Raw genomic sequence first — 12,500 nt, forward strand, 5'->3', positions numbered from 1 at the left:
ACTTGGTATCTGGAAGGCAAGGGTGGACTGACATGGAAGAGTCAGATTTTATTCTTTTTTGAGAAATACATTCCACCATTCATATTGTGAAACTTGTTTGCTGTTATCAACCATCGTTATCTAGTCTTGTTGATATGAGATGTTATTTGAAATTTTTAGATCCGCCTACAATAAAAGAAGTCACTTCATCAGCTGATAAGTCTTGGATTGGTCAGACAGTAGCGTTAACGTGCGAGTCGGATGGTGTTCCTATACCAACACTCACCTGGTACAAACCTGGTGGAAGTCGAATAAACAGTGTTACAGCTACACAGATCACAGTGGATGTGAAGATGAACGAGGATCAAGACTTTGGTGGTTACAAGTGCGTTGCTGACAATGGACTCGCTCCTGCTGATTTCGAGACAGTGAAAATAGAACAAATAAGTAGGTCGTTTTTATCGTAATTCCTAAATGATGTATTTTGTGCTTTTTTTTAGTTTCTTTTTATTACGCCTTTCAATAACACGCGAACTTTGAAGTTCCAAACTAAACTGACTAACAATTGCGTTTTTGGCGGCCGTCAGTCATAATTACGACAAGATCCAATAAACCTAGAAAAGAAGAAAGAACATAGATCGAAATCAACTAATCACAATCCAGACGTGACCTTTGAAACCCGTTTAAGTAAACTTCTGTTTCCTGAAATGATTGGTGGCAGTGAAACACGTAACCGTTAATTGAGCAGGGTTCATGTGTTACTGAAAAGGCAGTTTTCAAGTGAGCTGTATCTTATGTTTTTTCTTGCTATGATAAGGCTAGCTAATGAATGATTTAGTCAAAGTTCATCATCAAATCAACAACCATTTACAGTAGAGTAGTAGTTAGTTTTCGCGACTTTGTTTGAAAATAAAATGTATTTGGCATATTCACATTTGGTGGAAATTATATAAGCTAGTTATTAATTATGCAGGCTATCTCTAGCCTTAATCTAATGTTTTGTAAGTTGATGTTGCATTAGAAAGGTATTGGTGCACAGAATAACCTCGAGTAATGAAACTATTAATTGTGAAATACCGTAAACTGCTACTTATACCCTTAAAAGCCCTCCCGCTTATAAGCCTCCCCCCCCCCCCCGCCCCAGGTTGTGGGCCCGTCTACATGTGCCTGTAAACAAAATGTTATTTCCGATTGTAAGCCCTCCCTGGGTAAAAGCCCCCCTCTTGTTTGAAATGAATTCGACTTATTATGTTTTAAAACCTAAATAGAAACCAGTATAGGAAGTACGTATTTCGATCAACACTGCTGTAGCTCTTTTCGAAACGGTTTTTTGTTATTCCGCTTATAAAGCCCCTGCCCCCCGGATATAAGCCCCTCCATTTATAAGACCAATCCAAACCCCCTACAAAGTTTTATAAATCCGGGGCTTATACGCGGCAATTCACGGTGTGGGTATTTTAATAGCTATTGTTTTATCCATTTGTTTTTCATTCCCTTAGAAAAGCCAGGTTCCCCAACCATCGCAAAGCTAGACATTCAACCCACTTCACTGAAAGTAAAATGGACTGCACCAATTGATGATGGAGGGAGCCCTATCACAGCATACCGAGTGGTCATAATAAAGGGTAGCACTGAAATAAAGAATGTTAATATTTCTAATCCTGGAATAACCAGTCTGTCTCTTGGAGGTCTGGAGAGAAATGCCACTTACACTGTGAAGGTATTTGCGAGGAATGCTGTGTTTGAGGGACCTGCTGCAGAAAAGAAAGTGAGGATTAAGTATGAAGGTAACAAACTGTGATACTGCCATGCTATCATGATTTTTATTTTTGGATTATCAGTTGTTGATGAGTCATAATTTACTTCAAATACGTACATAATATACACCTGAAATAAATAATAACTACTTAATAACCTAGAGTGAGGTCGTTACGGGAAAATCTCAGTCTGAGGCCTTGCCGTATTGACCGAGCGATAGCGAGGTTAATACGGTAGGCCGAGGTTTGAGATTTTCCCGTAACGACCGAACGGTCGAGGTTATTAAGTTGTTTAGTATATGGCTCATGAATTAAAGAAAAGAAAACAATTATTCGAGCGGAAGTCGTCAATTTACATCCGGCGATGCGCGCGTTTACCGATTCATTCATCGTCTCAAACCCAGTGCAAAACTACACAGTCAGTGAACTTCACCACTTTATTATCCAACTGCAGCGAACACCGTCCAAATACAGTACATGCAAACGTACAGCGATATTGTACAGTTATTTGTACGGTAGAAAACCTGTTTGCCGGACAGGTCGGCGCGCGCACGCAGAATTGTCGCACTCTCCCTCTTTCACTGATAAATTTATTTACTACAGCAATTGGATAATAAACGTCTTATTAGATGTTTTGGTGTGTAGTATCGCTTTATATTTTTACTCGTGGTTGGTATTTTGACTCGCGCTACTGGCTCGTCAAAATACGGCACAACTCGTAAAAATATACCGCGATACTAAACACCAAAACATCTAATAAGTTATATGTATTACGTATTCTGTTAAAAACACACATTTCTTTACGGGAAAAATGGTTGTCAAAGCCTCAAAAACGTATTTTAGTATCGTGGTGCCACAACTTGATGGGGGGGGGGGGGGGTCTCCAACTTTTGTGGCGAAACGTCAACGCATATAGAAAAGACAGAAAGTGCTTCAAAATAGTCCAAACCAAGGGTCTTTCGGTGAAAGAAAATACTAATGCTTCAGAATGTACTGCTCAGAATAACTCGATCTTCGCATTCGCTTTCGACAACATATCTTCGCCTTCTTCATTCTGGGATTTATGGATGAACTTTTCAAGCCTTGTGAACGTTTAAAACTTCCTGCAGTTATCAGAAACACCGCTACCGACAGAAACCGCCCGATTGTTTACATCTGATGATCCTGAAAGCTGATTTACACTTGCTTGTGTTAAAGCCAGGGAATCTATTTGATGAGAACTGTGGCGGAGTTCAATATTTCAGTAATTGTTGTGACTAAGATGATAACTTATAAATTTCTTCGTGGTGTTCTGCTCAGGATGCATGACCGATCTGCCGATGGTATTTTTCACTTAGCGATTTTAGCTTTACCTGAGACTCGGTAAATTTTGATTGTTTTTCACTAGTGCCTGCCAAGGTTCCGGCTGGTAAGTCAAAAACGACTTCTATGTAAATTTGGTTAAGGAAAAATCTCTAAACTTTTAGCTACTCGGATTAAATCTGCTTTCTCGTACTGCTTTTAATCGGCTTTCATCGTTTCGATGCGCTTGAATTTTCAGAATCGGGCTCTTCCTAATTTGCATAATCCGTAATCGGCCCGTTGGCATTACGGCTGCATAATGAGCGCTCAGATCTCGCTCTTAGCCAATCAGAACGCATGTTACATCGGCCACAAGCCAAAGCCATATAATAACACAGAATAACATTTAAATCAGTGGCAAGGATGGCTCGATTTATACTAGAACGGATCATCCGTCTAGGACGAACTTGGGCGAAGAACGGTAGTTCGTCTAATAATTCGACTGTGTATAAACACGGATAAACAAACGGATCATCGACCGCACGACCTAGTTTTCGTTTTATGTCGTCTGGACGGATGGTTCGTCTGTTTGCGCGTATTTATACACAGACGAATTATCAGATGAACTGGCGTTGTTTTTCCAAGCTAGTCCCAGACGGATGATCCGTCTCTCTTATAAATCGAGCAAATTGAAAGTAGAGCAAGTGATTTTTTGATAGAGCTCATTTACCTATGTATGGTAACACCAAATGGTCAGTTTGAGTTAATGACCTGAAAGGATTATGCCCAGGGAAATTTAAATTTAAACTCGATAATTATAACTCATAATGGTATTTTGATAAACCAAGGAGTCCCGGCAACAGCAACAATTGATGATCTGCCAAATGAAGTAACAGACGATGAAATTACTCTGAAGTGGAGTGAACCAGAAAACTACGGAAAAATAGTCACACAGTACACTGTGTACCAAAGAATAGTGACCGATGGTAAAACAGGAGAGTGGATCAAATTAAAGACAATTACAGATGTCTCAGTTAGAGAATTGACAGTTGAGTTGGAAAGAGGCAAGGTGTATGAATTTGTGGTTACTGCAACAAACGAATTTGGTGAAAGTTTAAAAGAAGATGGAAAGATCACGAGAGTCAAAGCATCAGGAGGCATGTGTTATATTTACGTTTAATTGAAATTTAGCTTAGTCCACTGTTTTGCCTTTTTGACACCAAACTAAACGGACGCAAAGCGAAATTTTACAACTCCTGTTTGGGAATTCGGCGATTCACATCTTAAGAGACCGAAGTTGGCGGTGAACGTTTGCAACCTCATTCCCAGGTCATTGCGCCCGCAAAGCATCATGGGTACCCCACTTTTCCCGGGCGACGCTTTTCAATGGGCGCGATTCTGTAATGTCAACCCTATCACAGGATTTTACGCGACTCACTACCCAACTGAAAAAAAAAAACTTATCGTGGACTCGATTTTTAATTTGTAAATAGACTAATTACAGTTTCGCTGGAACTAAATTGCGGAAAAATTGCACACACTGTTTGTAATGATATAAAAGAATACCTTTGTGACGGGTTTTAGACTAAATTAAAAAAAAAAAAAAAAAAACGAAATGAAGCCAGTCATCTATCTGATAATAAATTGTAGATTTTAAGTTTTTTCTTTCAGAACAGAATCTTTCATAATGTTGCGTTTAAATTTTAAGTGGCCGAAAAATAATGTAGTCCTTACATTTCTTTATTAATTTCTTTGCTATAGTACCGCCCACGATTACTTTCAAAAGCAAAGAAAAAGTTACTATTGTTGAGGGAAACGTACTTTACTTGTTCTGCGAAGCCGAGGGCAATCCTAAACCACTTGTTACCTGGAGAAAAAGTGGTAGGGTGCTCCAAAATAGCACCAGCAAAACAGAATTAATCATCCAGGATGTAAGTGAAAATGACGCCGGGATTTATGTATGTGAAGTCTCAAACTCAGTAGGAACCATGACCTACACAGTGGAGGTTAGAATTAAAGGTAAAGTAACTTAATACCGAACATCACTGTTTACAAGCAATGTACATAACAAATATCACTTTTCAACTTTGTCCAAATGCCCTACCTCCCTCATTTCTTCTGCAAGTAAGGAGTAGTGCGCCCAACCGGCGTGCGGTAACATTTTCTAGCATCAATTACTGATGGGTGCACGTTTCATTTTAACGAAAAGAGAACTTGGTAACGACATTTATTGAGTCATATAACGGTACAAAAAAAGGTAATAGGTATTTTTTTTGTTTGTTTGTTTTATTTTTCCATTTACAGATATATTTGCAAAATATCAATTTATGAGGGAAGGAAGCCCTGAGAAACCAATAAGGCTTATGTAAAGGACTATCTTAAAGATACCTAAGACTTTAAAAAAGAATAAAAATGCTGTCGTGGACACACAAAATGATCATAATTTGACACAGTGCGGTCAAATAACTAACCATCTAAATGATTTCTTTTGTATATTTTAGGTTCGTCGTGTAACGTGTTGGTTCTTCACATTGTATATAACATTGTCATCCTTGTGTTGTTGATTATCATTCTTATTCTGATCATCGTCCTCCGGAGACTGCGCAGTGGTGCGGGTAAGTTATAGATTTTGGCTGAATATAGATCGTTTTCACTGTCACGCAATAAAAAAATGAATCGAAAACCATTCAGTGGATAAAGTCAAGAAATTGTGATCGTATGGGAAATAGATAGAGAAGACACTTCCCCAAGTTTTAGGTTTGTGCGTTTTCCCAAACTGCAGATATTTGTCGAAATGTTTCGCAGAAATTTACAGAGCCCAGTATGGAAACGTCATGTTGGTGCACCTCTGTGGTGCACCAATATGGCGGCCGGAAAATAGTGTAACATCTGGAACTCACTTTGGCTATCTAGGCGACTGATTATCTGTACTGAACAAACAAACATTTACATAAGCACTTTTCCTAATGATCTAACTTCTACAAAAGCTAAAACACTTCAGATAAGTATGTATATATATTTTTTGACAAATGCAATTGAAGCTTTGTGTCACATAGCGCCGTAATTCTAAAATTCAAAATACAGTGGTTTTCAAACAAAGCACACTATTGAGCTGTAACATTGCAAACAGATATGAATTTACCCCCTCTTATGCCTGATGAGGATGAAAACTTTGGTGGCTCTTTAGTTTTCGATTTTAGAAAATGATGACGTCACATGAAAACGATTTATAGGTAGATTTGATAAATTCTAACGTTTATGGGAGCAGGTTGGCTATGTTACTGAGCAAAAATGCTTGCACATATCCAGCGCATAGATTGGTTGGCATATCATTTGTCGGCCTTATTTTCTAAACGAAAGAGAAAATGGCCGTTTAGGTTGACAAAACCTCAGGAGAAACTTGGCAAAGTTTGGTGGAATTAGAATTCTCCCAAACTTTCCCTCGTGTTTGTACCAGGCCATGGAAATTCGCACCATATAACTGAAAAGAGTAAAGGCTGACGACTATTTAATTTTTGTTCTTGTTTCAGCGATCTCGAAAAGAAATCGGTGAGTAAATTGAAGCCTATTATACCCTAAAAGTATCAAGAATAACATGATGTCAAAGTAAATACAAAATTGCTTTTTTCTCTTACCAATGACAATTTTTTTTGGTGCCACGTCAATGTGGATATTGACACAGTTCAATCTTTCAGGTTCCTGTCGATCTGCTGGAGAAATTAAAGTGACATACCGCTCGGAAGGTCGAAAGTTACGCAATCGTTACATTGAAACATTGGTCCAGGCAAAAGAACCTTTACTCGTATATTTATCAGCATTAAGGACGTTCGCGCCCTTTTCTGCGCATCCGCATACTATTCACGAAATTCATGTTGCAACGTCACGTAACGTCATGCATCAAGCGCACGCGCTAAGGAAGAAATAAAAGCAAGTTTAGAAGAATTCTAAAGAATTCTACTCGCATACTAATTTAAATGCTGCGATCTAAATACTAATTATTAATTAGTATTTAGCATAGACTGTTTATTAGTAGTTTATTAGTATTAATTTTATATATATATATATAACTTTAAATATTAGTATTACCTGATGATTTTTAACCGCGTATAACGAAATGTTAAATAAAATAAATGTTAAATAAATAAGCTACTCGTGTACTATCAGCACTTAGAATGCAGTGGCCATGTAGAGGTCATCCACATAATGGCAACGTTGTCAAGTTTCTCTAATGTTTTGCAGAAGATTTAGAAATATTACGGGATAATTTTATTTTCAAGAACACTAAAGAAAGGAAACTGACCGTTGTGCGACTTTTTAAAAAACCTCAAAATTACTCCATGACCCGATGAGCGCGCGTGCACAACTGCAAATCTTTTTAAAAAACAAAACAATTCAATCCACACGATTTTGCTGGGGCGTGAAGTTCAATTCTTCGTTGGGGAACGACTGGAACTCGTTATTTGAAGGACATTTAGTTAGTATTCTATTAAAACAATTAGATTATTCGCTCTCGATTTCCATAAGAAATCTCGAGCTCATAATCTAATTGTTCAATAGGGTTCGGCACCGATTACGTTAACTTCAGCTGCTGTTTACTTTCATAAATGATCCGTGACCATCTCTTTTCATAGATCAAATCCTTTACTGAATGTCTCCATTTTAACCCCCCAAAAAAGAGACCAGAAAAAAATCTGTACGTGGAAAGTAACAAATATTTCACCTTTTCTGCTCTCGTGGGATCGAAGTTTTTCTGGAATGAGAACGGGCAAGACTACCATTCACTCTTTTTCAAGGCCTTTTCTGCCTCAAGGAACGACATCAGCTGCAAATCTTTACCTATAAAATAGAATAGAAAAGTTTCTAAAAACGCATATTCATTATCACGAAAACGAGCAGGATGACCCCCATTTGTTTTGGCTTTTTGGCAAAAGTTGCTCTTTACCTTCTATTACCTGTAAGACTGCTTGAAGAAAAGTTCAGAATCCGCTGACGCACTTTCAGTCAATGGGTTTTCTCCCATTAAAATTAAATTTACTTTACAGAAACATTTAGGAGACGCAGACAATGTCTTTTCGCGAAACACGGACGTATAGAGAAAAAAAGGATAATAATTAGAATTGCGTAGAAAAGGGAAGGAAACATTACATTTCTTCCTTGATTCACTTTCGAAGAAACTATGGTTTAAGGGTGAAGAGTTCAGAAAGGTTCTAAAATGTTATAAGCTTAAAAATCTGAAAGCTATGGAGCTGATTGTAATTGAAAATTAAAATATAGGAGCCTGTTTATATGGACAAAGTCGTCTCTTGTAGGAGGGTCAACCCTCCTTATGGAAGATATTTTGGAGCATTTTTTTATATATAGCAGCGGGCTGCTTTGGAGAAATCACAAAGATGAATCTGCAGTAAAAGAGACCCTGGATAGGGGGGCCTCTCGCTTTGGTGGTAGGATGTCCCTGGGAGAGACCCAACTTTTTTCCATTTTGACACTTTGAATATGTTTGACTAACCTAAAGAATGGTTGGTTGCTGTTGCTGTTAGAAATTGAATCGAACTGAAGCATATTGCTTTCTACTGCTACCTTGCATGTTGCTGTCTTTTAGTAGAAATATGTGTGCTGGATGCGGCGGAGAGTTTGTCGTGCTGGTAAGTAAGTTAAAATGCACATACAAAATTTGATTTTTAACCTCAGAAAGAATCCCGAAACACAGAAAACAACTTTTGAGTATAGTTATATTTTGTGCAACTTTGAAAATATCGACAAAGAGACATAAATTAGTCGACCCATGAACTAAAGAGACAAAATCAGGTATAACAAATTAATATGCACATTGTCAATACTTATGCTAATCAGGTAACCATGAATAATAAACTAAAGTCCATTATTTCTCACTAGAACACCATGGCTACGGAAACCAAAAAACCGTCCTCCAGCATAATGCCGTCTGGTGACTCCGCGACCTATGCAGCTCCAAGCAGCGGAAACTACATGGCTCTTCATCCGTCAACACGAGTCTGGGAAATTAATCGAGAACAGGTCAAAATTCTTAAAGTCATTGGCAAAGGAGCTTTTTCTAGGGTTGCCAAGGCAACAGCATGGAACATAAGCGGTGACGAGGAATACTCAACGGTTGCTGTAAAAATGTTAAAAGGTACGATTAGAATTTCCAACCTGTCGAGATGATCAGGACTGAAGGAAGACCATCTGTTATTTGTTTTGCTTTATAGCGAATGCCCCGGATTCAGACAGAAACGACCTGCTGTCAGAACTTGAGGTGATGAAAAAACTGAAGCCTCATCCTCACGTGATCAAGCTGATGGGATGTGTCACTGAGTCGGGTAAATGAAATCTGATGAGATTTTGCAATGCGGGCCGCAAACATGGAACGCTCAAGAATTGATTTTGGCGAACTACTTTTTCAAGACATTGCACAAAAGAAAGCAATTTGTTGTTAAGTTGAATTTTTTTTTTTCCTTCATGTTTGGCGGACAATTTCAGTTTACATTAGCTTTCACGAAGGCGACCTGGAAAACGTAAATAAAGGCTTAAATTTGGCTTGCGTACCTATAAAGATTGGATAATTAATTAGCAGAGTTAAAAGAGCCATTATCAAAGGTAAATACTTGATGCTTTCCTTGTGGGCACCTTGACCGATAGTTTATGGTCAGGTGCTCGCGCACTTTGTTTTACTGTTACAACTTTGAAATTTTTATACATCGTAACATTATGTAATGAACACTTGTTAGACCGTTAGACTGACGATGACGGATGTACCGTCGAAACATGTCCGAAGATTAAAAAAGTTATTTTGTTTCTAAGAATTTTAACACGTAAAATTATAATAAAAGTGATGGCTGCTCAAACCTAAAACAGCTTCTTGTCTATCTCGTTATTTTGCTTCATTGTCGAACTTTTCAATAATTGGCCTTTTGCTTGCGATGATTGAATTTGTCCCGCGCTTTTCTTAAGCAGTTTATACTGTGATGGGCTTCAGAGTGAACCATTATTTTTATTTCCAATTTACCATAGATCCTCTGCTTGTCCTTATTGAGTACGTGCCATACGGTGATCTGCTGGGGTACTTGAGGAAGAGCCGTGGACTAAGTGACACTTACTTTAAAGACCCGGATTCGAAACCGCAGACCAATCTGACTGCGGAACAACTGGTGAGGTTCGCTTGGCAGATTGCTGATGGAATGTTTTACTTGTCTTCGAGAAAGGTTTGCGTTTCTTTTTATGTCATTATATCCCCTGTAAACAGTTTAACTCTGTAAGTTCTTCCATTCTATTTTGCAAAAGCCTTTCAGATCCACGCAGCAACACGCGCTGCCCAAGTAAGCGTTTGAACAGTTATTATTTAATAGCAATATTTAACTCTGTTTCAGATAATCCATCGTGACTTGGCGGCCAGAAATGTTCTTGTTGGTGAAGGAGAGAAATGTAAGGTGACAGATTTTGGTATGGCCAGAAATGTCCAGCAGGATGATATCTACACCAAACGAAGTCGGGTGAGAGATTCAAAGAAATTACACTTGTCTCACGTCCACAGAATATGCATCTCCATTTTTTTGGTTTTAATTTCGATTATTTTGTTTCCTTAAAAGGGTCGTCTTCCTGTTAAGTGGACTGCTTATGAAGCTTTGTTATATGGAACATACACAACACAAAGTGACGTGTGAGTATATAATACCTTTTAGTAAATTTTTAATGTAAATGTTTAGTATATATATCTTCTTGTTTTTTTTGTTTGTTTTTTTTAAAGTATAATTTTATGAATAGCTGTATTTTATATGTAAATGCTGATCGCCAGTTAATACCAGTGATCCAGTGATCACTGATTGGCCTTTCAGGTTAAATAAAGTCTTTTATTTTATTTATTTGAATATACATTTTTCTATGATGATCTTTTTTTAGAGCAAGTGCCCCAATTAGCTCACAATTAAACCAATTCAACTGAATTGGTTTAATTGTGAAGCTTAGCAAGTACATTTTGTATTGAAGGTATTACGTGTTGGAATGTGGCGCTTGTTTCGTCGTGTAATTTATTCAAACAGCTTTTGGGCAGTGCATTTTAAGTTTTCGCAGTGCGGATCGGAGGGCAGTATCCATAATCGAGGCATCTAGTGCAGTTTGTTGTCGTATCTCAACTGCATCTCAGCCGTTTATGAGCAGTCCCAGCATTGCGTTACAAATGTAAATCTGTTATTATCACGGGTTTTAGTTTGCGCCGTTTTCGCTTTGTTTAAGTTTGTTGTGTTGGTGTTTGTTTCAGTTTTAACCACATTGAATCGCAAGTGGTTGATCGCCAGTTAAATAAAGTGTGCGTTTAAATTGCCATTGCTCGCTGGAGATGGTTTTACGTCGTGTTGGTAGCTTCACGTAGTTTTACTCATATTTTCTTAGAAACTCTGCAACCTAAAAGAATACCTCATTTTCCAAATTTTTGCACTGATTTCCGTAGCCAAGGGTCACGATTTCTTTAGAAACAGGAATTTAATTACTGTTACTTATAAAAAGAACAATTACAGTCGAACCTCTTCACAACGGCCACCTTGGACTGTTGGAGACAGAGGAAAGTGGCCGTTGTAGAGAGTTAGTCGTTATGGAGATGTAGGGGTGTAATGTGCAACGGTTTATTTTTTTGGGGTGCCTGACGTTTTGCAATAAAAAATGGGGTCTTTGTATACACCGTTCGTCAGTCGTTGATTAACTGGCCGTTGTCGAGAGGTTGTTACGGCAGTTGGAACGAGTGTTAGTAGCCGTTACCATTGTGGACAGGTGGCCGTTATAGAGAGGTTAAAATAAGAGTGAACGTCTGGACTGTCCGCCGGGACCAAAAAAACTGCCCGTTGCAAAGAGGTGGCCGTTGTAGAGAGGTGGCCTTTAGTGGAGGTGCGACTGTATTTAAATAGTGAAACACTTATGATGTTCCTAATGCAAGAGAGGACTTCACTTTACCGAGATCAATAACCGCGCAGCTCCGAGGTAATCAATATTTGTATCTGCTATAATGTCACTTAGTATCAATTAATTCATTTTTCTCTCAGTTGGAGCTATGGTGTCTTGTTGTACGAGATTCTCACTGTAGGTAAGTTAAATTACAAAGCACGTTTGCGGTTCAAATATTCTCTATTGTTTTATTTCCAGGATCAAAAACGTATGGGCAAATTCTATCAATTGAACATATTTCTCAGTTTGTGTCACGTGACGTTTTTACAACAATCCCTGGGAGAAAAAAATCTGATGTCCATTAGCACTTCCCAGTGTCTGATAATGGAACGAACAGGTTGTACGGTTCCTTCTATCGATCAATAGTATGCCTCTATCGTGCCACTTACCTTGGCACAATTCGTTATTAGAGCATAAGTGATCGGCCATACACAATTTTCACGAACATGGCCACCGGATTTTGTCTACTCTGTTCGTCACCCGAAAAGTAAACGAATATTAGAGACAAAGAAGAAACCGTGTCCTGCTATAAGATAG

General features: G+C 38.3%; 1 protein-coding gene across 3 annotated transcripts in view; it reads left to right on the plus strand.

Moving 5' to 3' along the window:
- LOC145492262 (fibroblast growth factor receptor 1-A-like) overlaps positions 1–12,500 on the plus strand; it is an 82,819-nt gene that overhangs the window by 66,045 nt on the left and 4,274 nt on the right. For 2 of the 3 annotated variants that reach the window (XM_081471648.1, XM_081471646.1), the window contains exons 6-18: positions 160–426; positions 1,479–1,766; positions 3,866–4,174; positions 4,779–5,036; positions 5,519–5,632; positions 6,548–6,566; positions 8,617–8,659; positions 8,910–9,165; positions 9,242–9,352; positions 10,044–10,234; positions 10,400–10,522; positions 10,619–10,689; positions 12,062–12,102. In XM_081471648.1, the coding sequence (XP_081327774.1) occupies positions 160–426; positions 1,479–1,766; positions 3,866–4,174; positions 4,779–5,036; positions 5,519–5,632; positions 6,548–6,566; positions 8,617–8,659; positions 8,910–9,165; positions 9,242–9,352; positions 10,044–10,234; positions 10,400–10,522; positions 10,619–10,689; positions 12,062–12,102 (2,091 nt within the window). The remainder of the gene's footprint in view (positions 1–159; positions 427–1,478; positions 1,767–3,865; positions 4,175–4,778; positions 5,037–5,518; positions 5,633–6,547; positions 6,567–8,616; positions 8,660–8,909; positions 9,166–9,241; positions 9,353–10,043; positions 10,235–10,399; positions 10,523–10,618; positions 10,690–12,061; positions 12,103–12,500) is intronic. The other variant, XM_081471647.1, reaches the window with a different exon arrangement.

The sequence above is a fragment of the Orbicella franksi genome, chromosome 7 (assembly GCF_964199315.1).
Source record: "Orbicella franksi chromosome 7, jaOrbFran1.1, whole genome shotgun sequence".
NCBI lineage: Eukaryota > Metazoa > Cnidaria > Anthozoa > Scleractinia > Merulinidae > Orbicella > Orbicella franksi.